Source organism: Haliotis rubra, unplaced genomic scaffold (genome assembly GCF_003918875.1).
Source record: "Haliotis rubra isolate DU_JTF1 unplaced genomic scaffold, ASM391887v1 Scf107, whole genome shotgun sequence".
Lineage (NCBI taxonomy): Eukaryota > Metazoa > Mollusca > Gastropoda > Lepetellida > Haliotidae > Haliotis > Haliotis rubra.
The window spans coordinates 1604524-1623682 of NW_025764970.1; the positions used below are offsets into that span (position 1 = coordinate 1604524).

At 42.0% G+C, this 19159-nt stretch overlaps 1 protein-coding gene across 1 annotated transcript in view; it reads left to right on the forward strand.

Annotated features, from left to right (window-relative positions):
- LOC124279769 (unconventional myosin-IXAa-like) overlaps window positions 1–19159 on the forward strand; it is a 160836-nt gene that overhangs the window by 73145 nt on the left and 68532 nt on the right. The window contains 7 exon segments of the mRNA XM_046715653.1: window positions 482–582; window positions 2533–2587; window positions 3436–3513; window positions 4085–4174; window positions 4581–4694; window positions 5410–5508; window positions 9962–10096. Coding sequence (XP_046571609.1) covers window positions 482–582; window positions 2533–2587; window positions 3436–3513; window positions 4085–4174; window positions 4581–4694; window positions 5410–5508; window positions 9962–10096 — 672 coding nt within the window.

Below are 19159 nucleotides of genomic sequence, written 5' to 3' on the forward strand. Positions count from 1 at the left end.
TTTGATGAAAGGAGTACCCCGTGCCTGGAATACAGGCATCAGTTAATCATGAAAGGAGTACCCGATAAAACAATATAATAGTATCACACATAGCAGATGGCAAAATAAATATTGGAATACAGGCATTTGCTTGAAGATTTTGATAAAACAATATCCTTTCTGTTTTATTAAGTAAGGATCCTTCATTTTGCTTGATAGTATGTTATGCACCTGCATGTGAGTGACAATGAAGTGAAGCACTTCAGTACTCGCCATCCTGTCTGACTCTCCCAGCAAGTCTCCACCACCAGTCTGTTGTGGTGGGCTTCTCATCTGATGCAACTCCATGTCATGGACACATCACTGTTCCAGAGCTGCCACTTGGGGGAATTTGAAATTCAAATATTGAATATTAAACCAATATGGTCCCTTAAGGTTTTCAGGTTTGATTTTTTTGTGTATCAGGTGTTTTCAGATTTTAGAAAACTGATTTTGATTTCAGAGTGACTGCTACAGCGTTGAAGGGGTTGATGAGGTCGATGAATTTGCCAGACTTAAACAATCCATGGAGATGGTCGGCTTCTCACATGAGACGCAGAAGAGGTTGGTGATATGACCATGAGGAAGTTTCACATAAATAGCCAATATGAATATAAGGGAATGAGCTAAAGTATAGTTGTTGATTTGTCAGGGATGGAAATTAGCACTTGCCATGTAGCCTTGACCAGCTTTGTTAATGTTAAATGTGTCCTTAAGGCTAAGATATGGATCCTTTTTTAGGAGTATTGCTGTATGTTTGGGCTAGTAGAGTTTCCTGGCTGATTTCCATCCCTGGGTGGTGAGTGTACTGCTTCAGTCTTGTTCCAGCTGTCATGGACAGGTAGATGTCTTTGTGATCCAATAACCTGTAAAATAGGCATTATGAGCAACTAAGCAGGGTCTGTGTAATACTTGAGGTGTATTGTTCTAAAGTGTTGAAATGTATGGACAAAATACAAATTTATCATGTAATTTAATGCAAGCACCGCTTTTTTAAAAGTTTAATTTGGGAGACCAAATATGAAAAGATATGAATTCATACAGCTTTTCTTGCTCCTAAAGGTGTTTCAGCCTCTATTCTGTTGGTCAATGAATTGTGGCAGTTCTCCTTGAGTATATGTGTGAAAACACAAGAACCAAAGGAATTGAAAAGTTCCAATGAAAATGCTATCTACCTTTGGGTAAATTACCATTAGAAAGAGTCTGTATATTTAGCTGAGTGTGTAGAAGTATAGTTTCTTTATGGAATCCAATGTAGGATTCAGCACTGTGATAGATCTCTAATCCTTGTCAGAAACAATCCCATTGTTGCATTGAAACATACTCCAAGTTGGAGTCAGCCTCTACCATTGACCAAGATATTCAAAGGGAGACAATTCTGTATGGGAGTCTTCTTGTATCAGGCTTCATGCGATCGGGTGGTCAGATATTGATTTGGTTCTCTCTCTTTGTGTGTATCATGACAGCATAGGGTGTTCTTATATCAATCACTGGTTTGGTGATCCATAGGGTGTTCTTATATCAATCACTGGTTCGGTGATCCATAGGGTGTTCTTATATCAATCACTGGTTCGGTGATCCATAGGGTGTTCTTATATCAATCACTGGTTCGGTGATCCTTAGGGTATTCTTATATCAATCACTGGTTTGGTGATCCATAGGGTATTCTTATATCAATCACTGGTTTGGTGATCCATAGGGTGTTCTTATATCAATCACTGGTTCGGTGATCCTTAGGGTATTCTTATATCAATCACTGGTTTGGTGATCAATAGGGTGTTCTTATATCAATCACTGGTTTGGTGATCAATAGGGTCTTCTTATATCAATCACTGGTTCGGTGATCCATAGGGTGTTCTTATATCAATCACTGGTTCGGTGATCCATAGGGTGTTCTTATATCAATCACTGGTTCGGTGATCCTTAGGGTATTCTTATATCAATCACTGGTTTGGTGATCCATAGGGTATTCTTATATCAATCACTGGTTCGGTGATCCAAAGGGTGTTCTTATATCAATCACTGGTTCGGTGATCCTTAGGGTATTCTTATATCAATCACTGGTTTGGTGATCAATAGGGTGTTCTTATATCAATCACTGGTTCGGTGATCCTTAGGGTATTCTTATATCAATCACTGGTTCGGTGATCCATAGGGTATTCTTATATCAATCACTGGTTCGGTGATCCAAAGGGTGTTCTTATATCAATCACTGGTTCGGTGATCCTTAGGGTATTCTTATATCAATCACTGGTTCGGTGATCTATAGGGTGTTCTTATATCAATCACTGGTTCGGTGATCCATAGGGTATTCTTATATCAATCACTGGTTCGGTGATCCATAGGGTATTCTTATATCAATCACTGGTTTGGTGATCCATTCTCAGCTGGAATAGATATGAGTAGTACTGAGTGCACCATAAAACACCACACAAATAAATATAAGGAAGTTTTGAACTCATTGATCCAGATATCTTTATTTGCCTCCGATGTATTTCCTTGTTTTGTTGACAGGATATTTGCAGTACTGTCAGCAGTGTTGCACTTGGGCAATATAGAGTTCAGAAAGGTATGTAGGTGATTGTATGTCACCATACAAGTGTATCGGTCAGGAAAAGTAGGAACAGGGTTGAAAACTTGTCAGCATTCATTGATAATTCAACAAGGAAAATGTTAGGCTTTTGACAGATACTGAATGACATTTCTAATCAGATCTTTGTGGAATTTGTTGGTGACTTATGTGCCATAATATATAATGTGTATACATGCTATTAGGGAAGTAAGGCTTAAAGCAGAAACTTCTGAATTGCGATTGGACTTTAATATTTTATAAGACTGCATGCAGTATTTTAAAATGAATATGCATTTTCTTGTCCAGGGCCCCGTTTCACAAAGCTCTCGTAAGCCTAAGATCTCGTAACTTTTCTCGTAGCATTCGTACCTCCTATGTTACAGTACAGGAGGTTTACGAGATCTTAGGCTTACGAGAGCTTTGTGGAACGGGGCCTTGGTCCTTACACATACATCAGTCATAATATATGACAAATAACAGCAACATAACTTGAAAACTGTATGTTAAATTCTTTTTCTTTCTTTCAATGCATACGTAATCTTATTAACTCCCTTTCAACTATATTGGATAAGGCTTCAACTAATTAATTACATTTCTCATTAGAAGCCTGTTTGTAAGAGTTGGAATAATGGGAATTGAGTATTATGTTAGGGTTGATATTATCAGGAAGTGAATTACCTCCCTTGCTCAGACTATCTGCTGAAATGATAAATGGTCTGTTAAGGCCCATGAAACCCCCAAAACACGATAAAACAGATATGTCTTTCCATTTACTTTTGGCCCAAACATGAAGATATGATGAGTGTATTGTGTGCTTGTATCGTATTGATGTGTTTGTGTTGTAGAAAGGGGATCAGCACCATGACGAGTCTGTGTCTGTGAAGAATGAAGCCACTGTGGAGATCATCTGCAACCTACTCAAGGTATGTGCTGCATATCTGTTACTGTTTGAAATAGTCGTTTTTTGTATGTTTAACACACAAGTTGCTGGACAAGGCACAGGTAATGTGGTGGATAGTTACAGGACAAAATACAAAACATCATCATTTACAGGCTTTTGAATGTGCCTGCCTACCACTAGGGAATCTAGATCAGTCTGCCAATGGAAGATTGCCTTTATTTTAAAGAAATGATATTTCAATTCAACTTCGGCTAATTTTCAATACTAACAAATTTGATTCAAGGTATTTCATGTGCTCTTTATACTCACAAATTGTGATGTCAACCTATTTAGCATTTAATGCTACTTGCAGTATATGATAATATTTATTGCTCAGAATTCATGATGTTTATTTTCCTCAAGCCACTTCCTATTTACTGAAAAATGATCTCAGTACATTTTGTGGATAAAAAAAAGAAATTGGTGCTTATCTTCAAGGACTTTGTGAAAAAATATTCCTACTGAGAGCTTGCTATGTAATGTCAGAGTTGCCTCCCTTTTGAACATTTTGTCTTTGTAAGGTGCTTGTGTTGACTAGTGTCCTCCTGTTTTAGGTTAAGGAGAAGACTGTGCTGGAAGCTCTCACCACCAAGAAGACTGTCGCAGGGGATGAAACAGTCGTCATCAACTACAAGATGGAGGATGTAAGATCACTGTCTCTCCACACGCCTGCACCATCACACTCAGTACTTACTTAGCAGCAGGATTCTACGGCAGGAGTACAGGGATTGACACCTTTGGTCAAATCCAGCTTGACAGCAGTTCATTTTGAAATATTAATTAGCTTCGATTTTAAAGGTTTACATAGGGGTTGGGGGTCACCTTATATGTAGGGTCTCTTTATAGACAGTGATAAACTGCATATTTTTTGCAGAAAATGGGTTCAGCATTATGTCTACTTTGATTTAATGTAGAAATAAATCTTTAGTTCCTCATACAGAATCAACTTACTGTGTATATTTATTCAAGAACACCAATCGACATTTATCATCCAAGATCCATATTTCACGTTCCACTGGTTTGTATGTATGCATTTCTCTCCACTTTCAGGCAATCGCTACACGAGATGCCATGGCAAAGTGTTTGTATGGATCTCTGTTTGACTGGATTGTCCTCAAAGTGAACCAGGCTTTGCTAGCCAAGAAACACAACAGTGAACATCAGGTACGCTCCATAACAATGCCTACTTAGATGATGACAGTGAGTGGGTCATCATGATGCCAAAACACAGGTGTTGAAAAAGATGTCACGGCCTCTAAATATAACTGATCTTAAACAGATCTCTTTCATGACTATTTGGTTGAGATATATGATCAGAATTATTTTGTGTTTGGAACATTTTACTAATGCTTGCAAATGTGAGTGCTTCATGCAAGCTTCATTTAAAGCTGCAAGGTCCTGCCTATTCCTATTAACACCATCAGAATCGTCATAGGAAATTCATCTCTGATTATTTTCTCACAAGTTTTTCTGATCTGTATCTTTTTAAGATTTAATTGATGCATGCAATTTTTTGGAGTGTATCTAGTTTTAAGATATGTTACATTTACACAGTTTATACTACTTACATTTCAGTTTTCTCTTCATCATCTTCTTTTCCTGATCTTACTCTACCAATTACTCTTTGACTACCTGCACCTTCATATCAGAATATAGGGTAGCCCAGTGGTTCCAGTGTTTGCTCATCTAGCACAACACCCAGTTTGATTCTGTAGATGGGAACAGAACCCCATTTTGGTCGGCTCTTGGTAATATTGCTGCAATATTGCTCAGATCAGCATTAAGCACGACTTTCTAACTTACATCAACCAACTCAGTAAATGAAGAAAATAGTAGGTGCAATTATGGATTGATATCATGTGCCGTATCCGCGTTTCAGGTGCCGAAGGAGGTGGTATTAAACACGTCTGATTCCAGCCAAGAGTCTAATGGCCCTCTTCAGGGTCAGCTTGATTTGGAAAGTGATCCTTTGGCTTTGGTACGATTTTGTGCAGCTGAATTCTGCAACCGTTTCCCTCGTTTCCTCTCCATCCTCCTGTTACCGCATGCAGTTTTGGATTTCTTTTCTGTGGTTCTTCTCATTTGTTTTCCTATCATGAGACTGGCCAGGAACTCTGTTCACTTAGCCTACACTGCCTGCTTCCCTTCTAACATTGGGGTTGTTGACTGAGGGTTGGAGGATAGGCCTGACTGCATCATGCTGGTTGAAAACTGAGGACATGTTATCAGGGCTTTTGTATAAAAAAATGTTAGGATCATAAATATTTTTTATGTAAATTTCCCCGACAAATAATATTCCAAAACTATTTGTGATAATTAACATATACCCATGGAAATGAATAAGGGGACACATGAAAGTACAAGTGTTCCTTTATTCTTCTCCAGGTTTCTTTACAAGGTATGTATTGCACTGTGGGTGGAAGTCTGGAAATATAATACAGGAACACTTGTAAGTTCATGTGTTCCCTTATTTGTTTCTATGAGTATATTTTTGTACTGTGTGTTATGTTTTGGAGCAAGATAATTATGTGGAAATTGTATAGTAGAGATTTTATTTTTGTTGGTTTATTTTTATCAGTTTTGTTGTGACAATTTTTGTTTCAATGATCTGTCATTTCAGTTTGACTTGTGATAATATGTCAATATTTTGTTTGCTAGCTTAGATTATAGGATTACCTATATATGATGAAGCATTGTGTTATGATAATATCAACACACCGGTCCAAGTTATTAGGTCCCATACTGAAGGATAGGAATAACTATGGACTCAAGAAAATAGTGTTATTCCAAACAAATGTTTTGCCCCTGCGTTTCAGAATTGCTTGCTTTCACAAGTCATCACAGATAATAAGTGCTGCAGCTGAAACATCCACACCTTTTCACTTTGTCAATATTTGCTTTGATCACACGGCAAACATTGAGAAAATATCATTTGCAAAGATAGAATGTCAATTAATGTGTACAGTTTGCTTCATTATTTTTTATATGAATTGTATTACAGTCATTTCAATATTCTGCTTAGGCTGTTCATGCTCAGTTCTTGTCGAACATAGCCAGTTGTCTGTGGTACTGTAATTCACTTTGCGTCCCTTGTTTGTGCCAGAATCTGAGGATGATGGGGTTAAGTCCCAGATTCACTCTAATTGCGATTCTGGTTTGACATCACCATCTCTGTGCTTCCATGTTTCATGAAAGATAAGATGTCTATGAAGTTTGGCTTTTCTCCCTCATTAAACTGACACAAGAACATGTCACAGAAATAATGTTCAAGGACAGAGTTAAAACTCACTCCTATTTGCCAAACCATTGTATTAATTGGTCACATGCACATCATCAGTTGTTTACCCATGAATCTGTGATATGGTGTGGCAACTCTTCTCTTGTAGGACAGCCCCCTCATTGCCCCTTGCCACACACTAACAAGCACCTGCGTACTAATGAAGCCGGTGGTCCTTAGTTCTTCCTCCTTTGTTATGTTTCATTGTTTTATACTTCACTGTTCCTTCTTTACCGTTTCCCTGGTTTGGTTTTTATAGGAATAAGCATGGGTATTGATGTTAGTGGTGTTACTTCTTATCCCCCGCCTCAACATGATGGACTATGTGACAGGTTTTGTCCCTTCGTTGTCTTGTCTTCTCATCTGAATCATGTTGCAAAAAAGGTCATGATGTGTGGAACATTACAAAAAGGATCAATGCTAAGGTTTTTTGTTTGATCTTAAATTTGACTGAACAAGACATTGTTATCATGAGACCTTGCAGGCAAAATGACTGAGGCACGTTTAATTTTATATCTGTTATGATTTTGTTACTTTGTCACTTTTCACTCATTGATTCGTTCATCAAAAGATTAGCAACTTGATTCATGACGTAATTACATTGTCTTGAGGAATTCATTCATCATACATTGTATATGTCCCGATATGTATATGTTTTTGACATTTGATGATCTGCCCTTCAGAATCAAGGCCTTTGAATTACATCATCATTACATTCTATAATCATTTGTGCTGAAATGGCTTTGAAAATTTGAAACAAATATCCTTTCTAGTGTGGAACTGAAGTCCGAAAATGGCATGTAGGACACATAGACAAGAATGGACAGATTCTGTGTTTGAACTGGTACCCAGCAACCCATGCTGTCATAGGTGGGAACTTAATGGATGTGATTGTCAGACTTGGAGACTTGGCTGATGGTGTGGGTCCTTGCTGACAGTATCAGTCACTGGTTTGTCTGGACCAGGCATGTATTTACATGCTGCGGTCCTACCACTGGAATATTGTTCAGTGTGGCATTAAAGAACAGACCCACTTTTCATGTTGCTATCTGCAGTAGTCATTCTAGTGTTGATACAGATGATGATCATAGCTATGGCGGGGGATAGAGATGTTTTCTTCATGTCATTTTTCTGTTGTCATGGTTGTTTGTGATTTGTCATCGTCTGTAGTTAAAGTAGCTTTGTTTATCTCTTCATGGTAAGTACATGACATCGGTGAGGTGGTCAGAGCTTCAGAGCTTGGCATTCTGAAGTTGATGTAAATCAATGATACACTGTGGCTGTCACTTGATATACTGGGTATTCATCAACAGGTTTGGAAAAACTGCAGCATTACTGAGTAAAGTTCTTGAACTGTTCAGCAGAATAGATTACTTTGGGACATTTGTACTACTGACTTAAACCCTACATGTATGTAACAGAATTAGCCGTATCAAAATTCTTATTGGCTAAATTGTTTGTTTTGTTTCATTTTTGAGGGGTTAAGAAATGTAAAATATATACAGCTTATAATAGTTCATATCATTAGACTGAATTTGATTGAAACTTGTGCTAAGAGCCAAATTCATGTGTTTGTCACAGGCTTTGTACATTATTTTAAGTGAGCCATGAGTCATGTTGATTCACATTAACATGTAAGCACTCCAACTGTTCCATGCATGTGGAATTGGTTTGTTCTTCATTTCAGCTGCTTCATGGGGTTGCTTCACTGATTGACAGCTACTTGTTATTTATTGGTGATACAAGCATTAAATAGACACAGGAAGTGTATGTGGCAAGGAAGTTATAGAAGCAGCATTCTTATAATGGAGATTATTCAGTGTAAGTAAACTTAGGCTCAGTATTATTCATTACGCTGCCATACTGAGTCTAACCAACCCTAGTAGAAGGTTGCCTCAGCTAGCCTTTTGAATTGACCAATCAGAACACAGCTTACCAAATCGCAAAAGTTAATATTCGCACATACCGTTTGAACTTTCACCTCGAAAATATTTGTACTTGAACGATTCCGAATGCTATTTTGCACATGATCGCCTAGAAATTAATATTAGAAAGCCCATACAGTGATACCCATACACCATTATTCACAAAAGTGAGGAAGCAGTCGCTGAAAATAGCGTTTTTGTCAATATTCCAGAATGTTATCTTGCGAAAATATAAGCTAATAGTAACCATGTCATCAGAAACCCTAAGCGTATGTGCTGCAGTCAAGTATCAGTTTTTTATGCATATTTTCGTTTGTTGAGAGATCATTGTCAGCGACCGGGGAAGAGAACATTAAAAAACACTTCACTCAGAAACTCAAACTGAATAAATGGTAGCAGTTGTCTGATTGGTTAAATCAGTTTGGCCGTCTCATGTTTGATTGGATGGTAATAGGTCGCTCAAAGGTTAGCTGACGTGACCTTCTGCTCGTGTTTATTAGACCCAGTGTGGTAGTGTAACGAATAATACTGAGTCTAAGTTTACTTAGACTGGGAGATTATTGTTATTATGATTATGATTAATGAATGTTGATGACAATTGGAATCTTGCTTTCGGACCAGACATGACCAAGTCTAATTTCATGGTGACTTCATGTTTTTATTTAGAAGTAACCTGTTGTGTTCCTGAAATGTGTAAGGATTTTGAATGATTTTTTAAAAAGTGCTTGGTGCATGTTTTAACTTAACAACCTGCATAATTTTTTTGCCTTCAACCTTTGAACCATGATGAAATGTGTGACTAAGTGACACAACTTACCACTATTAACATTTGTCCCCTTTCTAAATACACATCTTTACATAATTATAGAAAAATAAACAATAACCTGTCTTATGTTTTAGCATGTAAACTAAATCATGCTCATTTGCGGTGAATGAGCTTGCCGACCATATCTTCTTGGTTTGTGTTTCTTGCCTCTTTGGAAAATGTTGGTGTCTAAAGCTGTGCTGAATTGCATCCCTTACTTGCATCAGAATCTGTTTATTGTGGGTTCCTTGTTGGTTCGGTGTCTTTAAATAAATGATTGAAATCTTCCAGGCTTGATATTTTGAAATTTTGTTCTGCCTTTTTGAACAATGAGCACCACCATCATAGTGTTTAGGATTCCTCTAAGGTATTCCTGCAATGTGATGAAAATAATAGGGTCCTCATATGCTGTGGTTGGTTATAGGGAAACTCCATAGGCGTCCTTGACATCTTTGGCTTTGAAGATTTTGGCAAGAACAGTTTCGAGCAGTTCTGTATCAACTTTGCCAATGAACACCTTCAGTACTACTTTAACCAACACATCTTCAAGTTTGAACAGGTAAGGATTTTGCACTGTATGATATTTACTCTGATACTAACGTAAAATAATCGAAAACATGGTTTTGTTTTGAAAGAAGGGTTATGTTTTAGCTTACATTCAGCTGTACTAATGCTTATACCTACCGGTTAAGCTACCTACTGTGAGTCGAGTGGACATGACCTGTGCAATGACCTCCCCTTCCCTATCACCAATCTTTCATGCGTTTCGTACCTGTAGGATGTATGGAATAGAGCTCTCTATTTTTCCTTATCCTGACTCATGCTTAATTGCTTGTCTCCTTCTTGCGAATGATAGTGGAACACTTGAATCCCCTTTTGAAGCTCCCTTCAAACAAGAGGATGTAAAATCACTCACCCAGTGTTACCTCCCTTAGGCATTTTGGCGGCAAATCTGTCACATGACCAAACACGCTCTTCACTCTCTCCTTCTTCGCCCTAGAGGATGGTTGTGAGAGCCCCTGGGTCCCTATACGGCGTTATATCCTTTTATATTTAGGTCTTTACCACTAAATTTAGCTGTATACGGCATTTAGGAAGATATACCAGCAATATGATTTGAAAGTTTTGTCTAAATTATCTGTTTATTCACATTGTTGACATGATATTTCATCTTGCTTACAATTGATGAAAACTTGCATGCGTTGCAGGTACCGGTTGTCGATTGCTGATCCGCATTTATTGTCCTAATTGCACTTCTACATGTTCTTCCAGCTTTCGCTGTCAACTTTGTCAGCATTTATCTGAAATTGAATTTAATAATTATTTATATTCCATTCTTAGACGTGCCAAGGACAGGTCTAGACGGCTTTTACAAGTCATGTCTAAACTGAGTGAATGCGCTGATAACCGTTTATTGCTGTCTGCTGAGATTCACCATTCCAGTGATTTACCGGTTGCTACTACGGAGCATTTTGCTGTGGCAGATGGAAGCTCCGGCTCCAGGAAGAGGTCGTCAACATCAGGTAGTAGCCTCGTCGCAGTCTAAGAAGACCCAGGTCATCGTCTTCTCAGAAAAAGAAGTTGTCGGCAGATAAGACTCCAGCGAAGTCTTCCCATGGGGCAGCGCAGAAGACGAGGTCCTTCGCTGCAGAGATCATCCCTTCAGACGAAGTAGATGTATGACGAGCCACCCATCCTCATTCCTGAAGTAGCAGTTAAGAAGAAGACGAGATCTTCTTCTACAGTGACGTCAGCAGTCATCTCAGCGCAGTCAGATGTTCTATCAACGCAGACATCAGATACGAGAGATGGCAGTACTTCACAAGCACAGTGGTCCTTGGAAGAAGCCTCAGCACTCTCAGATGCGTCGTCATCTTTGCAGCAGCAGCAGCCGTCGTCGCAGAATGTCAGACCGGGTATCTTCATGCAAGGACGTGGCCAAAGAAGTTACGAAAAGAGTCAAGGGAGGTAATAATGATCAAGTCCATCGATACACTGGCCAGTGTTATCCGTCAGACGTCGCAACACTACTCCGGCAAGTCGAAGTTTGCGGGGATACAGAGAGCCAGGGAAAAGAAATACGGCAACTCCAAAGGAGGCAAGGATTCTTTTCGTCGCCCAACTGGAGCTCCAAGAGGTAACCCTGGAAGAGGCAGAGCACCCAGAGGTGCCAGGAACTCTAGACGCTGATGGATGGGTTCGGAACAACTGAAGTCTTCCACCCCCAGCCGTTCCCATACAACCTTCAACAGTGGGTGGACGTCTGCAACACTACTGGGAGAATTGGGGAATTCTTCAGGACGACTACGTATCCCAGATCCTACGCAGAGGATACAAGCAGTACCACCATTGACAAGCAACCCTCTGGCTCACAACTATGCTGCTAGATGGAGAAGCTACTCGATGCCATCACAACTCTACTCGAGAAGGAGGCACTCGAAGAGATAAAACAGGAGCTTGTCACGCCCGGTTTTTACTCCCCAATCCTTCTGTACCAAAGAAAAATTCATCTGCAACATGAGGAAATTCAACCAAGATTAACTACGCAGACACGCAAAGTTCAGGATGATACACCTTCCTCAACTGCGACAACTCGTTCGTCCGTTAGACTACCTCGCCAGCATAGATCTACAGGATCCATATCTTCACATCCCGATACATCCAGACTCAAGGAGATACCTACGTTTCTTCTTCAACGGACGTAATTTCCAATGGAAGGTGCTATCATTTGGAATATCGTTGGCCCCCCTGGTTGTTTACTCGAGTGACAAAGCCCATCATCACATATCTACATCATCGAGGTCTACGCAGTGCGTTTTACCTGGACGACGGGATTCAAGCTCATCAACCATCAGGCTACTCACTCAAATAGGATGGCTAGTAAATCTCCTCAAGTCGGAACTAGAACCCACACAGGATCTTCAATTCCTAGGAAAACGGCTCATCGCATCGGCGAATTGCATAGTCGTCCCAGAGGAGCATTGGATCAAGATACAACAAATGATATCTCAAGCACTACTCTCCCCGTTACCACTACGAAGTTCTTCTCACGTCGGGGCGGTGGGGTAGCCCAGTGGTTAAAGCGTTGGCTCGTCACGCCGAAGACCCGGGTTCGATTCCCCACATGGGCACAATGTGTTAAGCCCATTTCTGGTGTCCCCCGCCGTGATATTGCTGGAATATTGCTAAAAGCGGCAAAAACTAAACTCAGTCAGTCAGTCAGCACAAGACATGACACGCAGAAGAAGACTACAACTGCTGCGCCCACTACAAGTGTTCTTGAACACTCATCTAGACAGTCTGGACTCCTTTGGACTACGGGACGGACTGAAACCATATTTTCTATGGTGGACTCGGAAGTTGAATGTTTGCGGAGGACCTACTTATCAGAGCTGGAGTGCAACACTCATCTCTACGTAGATGCATCACTTCAAGGATGGGGAGCTCACCTCAACAATGAAGTGGCAGCAGGGAAATGGTCAGGTCAGGAGCAGAGTCTGCACATCAACATGCTCGAGATGAAAGCCGTAATAAACGCCTTACTACACTGGTCCAGCATACTTAGGAACGCACAACTGATGATCCACACAGACAACTCCACAGTGGCGTTCTACATCAACAAATAAGGATCAACAAGATCAAGGAATCTTCTAGATCTCAGCTTTCATCTGTTCAGCATAATAAACAACCTGAACATTGACATAAAAACATGCCACATTCCTGGAGCCAAGAATGTGATAGCAGATGCCTATCTCGTCCAACACAACCATCCCCGAAGGAATGGATGTTACATCCAGAAGCCTTCAGATGCATCATACAGCTACACGCATGGAACGTATCGAGACTTGCTTGAAGAAAAGAGGATATTCCGCCAGAGCAGCGAAAGCAGTCACACTAGCTCTACGTAGATCAACCCGCATCTTGTACGACGACAAGTGGCAGAGTTTTGAGAAATATGCATTGAGGAAGGGCTTCATGGCGATGAAAGCAAAACATCCTCAAGCGGCAGAATACCTTTGTCATCTAAGACAAACGAGGCGGTGAAAAGGTTCAACACTCTCTACATACCTAGCGACCCTCAGCACGGTTATCACCATGAAGACTGGTGTTAAGCTGACTAAAGTACCAGAGATACTGGCTCTACTACGCTCCTTTAAGTTGGAAGACCAACAAAAGAAATTTAAAGCACCTGCTTGTGATCTCAACGTAGTCTTGCAGCATCTCACCAGTGACCCTTACGAACCACTCGAAAGGTGAGGTGAGGTGAGGTGAAATTGGGTTTAACGTCGTGCTTGAGAATATTTCGCTCATATGACGACGTGCATGCGTGTGTATGTGTATGTGTGGCTGCTTGTACTAGCCCAGACTTAAGCTGGTTTTATAGTGCTAGCCCACTGAGATACCATGCCGCAGTGAAGCATGAATACCCCACTCAGACACATTATACTGACTCCGAGCCAACCAGTCCTTGTTGTACCCATTAATGCCGAGCGCCAGACAGGGACCAACAAGTACCATATGTTAACGTCTTTTGGTATGACGCGGTCGGGGATCGAACCCGCGACCTTCCGCTCTCCGGGCGGACCACTCGAAAGGACATCCTATGAGTTTTTAACACACAAAACACTGTTCCTGGTCGCCTTGGCAGCAGCAGCTCGGATGTCGGAAATACATGCTCTGGACGATCACGATTTGATGCACATCGCAACATCGTACATCTGGGATTGAGATGGGACTTCATACCAAAGAACCAACTGCCGGGTCAACCAGACAGACAGTTCCACATCCCAGCACTCTCGACAGTCCTTGGGCCACAGGATACTCAGGACCTATCCGGAAGACCAACAAAAGAAATTTAAAGCACCTGCTTGTGATCTCAACGTAGTCTTGCAGCATCTCACCAGTGACCCTTACTGAACCACCGAAAGGTGAGGTGAGGTGAGGTGAAATTGGGTTTAACGTCGTGCTTGAGAATATTTCGCTCATATGACGACGTGCATGCGTGTGTATGTGTATGTGTGGCTGCTTGTACTAGCCCAGACTTAAGCTGGTTTTATAGTGCTAGCCCACTGAGATACCATGCCGCAGTGAAGCATGAATACCCCACTCAGACACATTATACTGACTCCGAGCCAACCAGTCCTTGTTGTACCCATTAATGCCGAGCGCCAGACAGGGACCAACAAGTACCATATGTTAACGTCTTTTGGTATGACGCGGTCGGGGATCGAACCCTCGACCTTCCGCTCTCCAAGCGGACCACTCGAAAGGACATCCTATGAGTTTTTAACACACAAAACACTGTTCCTGGTCGCCTTGGCAGCAGCCCCTCGGATGTCGGAAATACATGCTCTGGACGATCACGATTTGATGCACATCGCAACATCGTACATCTGGGATTGAGATGGGACTTCATACCAAAGAACCAACTGCCGGGTCAACCAGACAGACAGTTCCACATCCCAGCACTCTCGACAGTCCTTGGGCCACAGGATACTCAGGACCTATCCTTTTGCCCAGTCAGAGCATTGAAAGTCTACCTACAAAGGTCTAAGATGAGAAGACGAAAATTCAAGCGCCTTTTCATCCCTCTAACTACGGAGACGCCTACAAAGGCCTCACGTATTACGATATCGATATGGATGAGAGCCGTCATCCTAAGAGCCTACAAAACAGCAGGACTTGAGCCTCCACGAGCCTTCAACCCTCATAAAGTCAGAGTGCTGGCATCGACACTCGCTCTGCATGGAAACTGCTCCATCTCGACAATAATGGAGGGCTGCTTTTGGAAGTCAGAGACGGTGTTTGCCAACCACTACTTCAGAGACATTGCTACCGAGGACGTCTCCGGCATTCACCAGTTTGGGCCTCTTGTTGTAGCACAACAATTGACGGTTCCTCAAAGGCGCTGAGATGAATCTCACCCTATTATCATGTGACTTGTAAAAGCCAACTCTCTGGAGAGCTAGAGCTTAAGAGTCCATGCGCACGTCTAGGACAGGCTAGCATGAGTGACAGACCCTGTACTTGTAAAGGACTTACTCGTACATGAAGAAGGGTCGCTTCTCCACTTTATGCGAGCATCAAGACATGGAGTCGTATAAATCCACACATAATGTCAGGAGAAGACGGTTCCAGAGAAATCTGACAAGTTGTGGTTCCCCCAGACTCATCAGAGTAAGCTGGAAGAAAGGATCAGCACAGTGCCATAAGAAGTTCCCTCAGGGGGGTATGCAGGACGTAAATCAGCAAGTTATGAATCCAGAGTGTCTTGACCCCCCACAGGTTCAGTTGGATTCTACAAGCAATTAAGCATGAGTCAGGATAAGGAAAAATATGTATTTTTTTTATTAAAATTGATATTTTATATTATCCTGACTCTTGAAGTCAGCCCTCCCAACCTCCCCTCATGGCACTCTGGATTTCCCTGTAAATCCGGGTGTCGGGCTCATATTCAGAGAGAGTGGAGAGTGTGTTTGATCATGTGACAGATTTTGCCGCCAAAATGCCTCAGGGAGGTAACACTGGGTGAGTGATTTTACATTCGCTTTTTTGAAGGGAGCTTCAAAAGGGGATTCAAGTGTTCCACTTTCATTCGCAAGAAGATGGAGACACTTTTTGCACAATATCTTGTGAACACATGTTTTTGGAATTAAGCATGGCTTTAAAATGTCAACGGAAACTTTCTAAGGCCGACCCCAGAGTAGTTGTCCGTCCTGCCTTGCGAAGGATGGCTATGCTCCATGTTCAGTTGACCTGAAATGCATCCTGTATGATAAATTGTCCAAGGAGGATTTCAATGCATATTTGAGAGCTATTGCTAAGCGGGAGGCTGATCGGCATTATAAGAAGAAGCGTGCTTCATCTCGAGATCATCAACAACGTGCTAGGACATTCTCGTTATATCTCACGGCAGGTCACTCAACTTCGATGACAAGGATTTCTCACGATGTCAAAGCTCACGGAACGGCACACTAGGCCACTTTCACGGGAAAGACTTCATCTCAATTATTCAATGGAGCCATTCCTTCAGTTTTGGACAAGTACACGCTGGGGAGCGAGAAACAAATGATTATCTCGTCTACCCAGAAACCTGTACGTCGTCAACCGGTGCACAACATTCCCGAACAACGATACCGACATCGTCATGTTCAGAACGTTTTTCAAGCCAATCGATCGACAAGTCGTGTCTGACGATCTGTTGGGGACAGAAGAAGGGTGTCCTTTTCCATGCCTCATGGGAAACATCGGAAACATTACTGGTTGGGGGGAGGCTTCGGTTCTTTTCCCAGAGGTGGGACGTTTCAAACGAACAATATGTTCAATGCCTTTTGACTAGGGGCTATGCCCCTCGCCTAGACAATATTCCGCCATTAACATCGTTCCCCTTGTTATTGACTCCACCAATGGCCCAGCTGATGGAGGCCATCAACACGTTGGTAGAGATGGCGGCCATGCTCCGCCTGAGACCCTCAGTGACGTCACCCGGCTTTTACTCCCCTATCTTCCTCGTCCCGAAGAACTCGTAGAAATGCGACTCATCTTCAATATGAAACAGTTCACTCCGTGACTTTGCCAAACGATATTCTCATATTGATAGACCTGCAAGACGCCTGTCTGCATGTCCCGATTCATTCCAAGGTTCCAGAAATATCTCCGCTTCATCTACCAAGGCATTCATTACCAATGGGTGGCCCTGCCATTTGGAATTTCCACGGCCCTGTACATTTTCACCCGGATCATGAAACCTGTCGTGGATTTTCTACCTAGATGACTGTCTGCTAGGGAATCAAATTTTGTTGGACTTACATCCGGAAATGACTACCACTCTCGATCTTCTAGCTCATCTAGGGTGGATCGTCAACCTCCAGATGTCTGAGTTATCCCCTACTCAGGATCTGATATATGTGGGCATTTGATTCAAGACGGCACTTAATCTGGTTGTGAATTCTCAAGATCGATAGGAAAAGATTGTCACCTGCATTGCCGCCCTCCTGCATGCGCCAGCAACGGTGCACTGTTGGCAGGAGATTTTTGGGCAGTTGACGTCAGCACAGGATCTAACTTCTAGCGGTCGTCTCCAACTCCTTCCACTGCAGAGATTTCTTTACCCACATTCCTGATCGTTAGGTTCACTTGCTAATCCACCTACGTCGTCATCTGAAGTGGTGGCTCTTGCCGTGAAACTTTTGCAAAGGTGTCTTTATGACTCAAGGCAGTGGTTACCAGACGAACAGGTTCGTCACATCAATTGTCTTGGAGTCAATGCAGTCATTTGGGCCATTCGACATTGGGAACATTGCCTCCTCGGCAGTTGGTTGATGATACAGTCGGACAACGCAACGGTTGTCCACTACATCAACCGATGGGGATGGATCCACTCATCTGCTTTCCTCGACCTCACGTTCGAATTCTTTGCCCTCGTCGATGGAGGTCCAGGCCCATCACATTCCCAGGGCCAAAACATGGTTGACTCTCTCATCCATCTCCCATGGAGTGGATGCTCAATCCAGTCACCTTTTGCCTTCTGACGGAGTATTTCTGGACTCCACAGGTGGATCTGTTTGCGACATGGCACAACAATCATCTTCCGCGCTTTGTGTATCCTGTCCCAGATTAGCTGGCTTGGGACCACGATGCCCTAGTGATATCGTGGGAAGATCTCGACGCTTCTACCAACTGTTCTGTTACCTTTGATCTTGGATAAGATTCGACAGACCAATCGACTCCGTCTGCTTTTGGTTGAGCCTTATTGGCTGGCCAGGACGTGGTTCCAGGAATTGCTACGCGTCGAAACCAACCTCCATTTGCTCTCCCATTTCGGGAGGATCTTCTTTTGCATCAACACAGCATCGACCTGCACGTGGGGTTACACAACTTCATGGGTGGGATTGCTCAAAGCTTCGTTGATCAAGAAGGGTTACTCGGCTAAGGCTGCAATGCTTATCTCATCAGCTGTTCGTGTCACAACAATGTTCTTTCTTTATGACTTTGGGTAAACACAACCCCCTTTGTGAAGTCTGTCAATACTACGTGTCACCAGGGATGTGTCGGCTTCACATAGGTAATTATTCTGGTTGGGCCTTGTCCCCACTGCCTGCTTATGGATAAAGCATTAGTACGGCTGAATGTAAGCTAAAACATTTTTTTTTTTAAAGATTAAAAAACTTGTTTTAACAAGCTTCCATTCAGACATACAGTTTAGTTCCACCCATCCACCCCTCTGGACTTTGGCCATTTTGTTGCTCTTCTACAGCTTTCTGGCCTTAGGCCCCAAAAAGATTGGTGACAGGGAAGGGGAGGTAATTGCACAGGTGGGGTTGTTTTGTGTTCCACAGGTGTTTCGGTAGGTAGCTTAACAGGTAGGTATAAGCATTAGTACGTCTGAATGTAAGCTTGTTAAAACAAGGTTTTTAATCTAAACACCCCATTTCTCTACATGTGTAACAAATCACGGGTTTTCCTGGCTTCCTGCCAGTTATTCAAGGCAGTGATCAAACTAATGGAATCTTGGTGAAGGTGGTGAAATTATGATGGGTTAGAATGCCACAAATACATTACTATTACTAGTCGATGCTGATACACATTTGATAGGGATTTGTGTTACAAATATACCACGTAG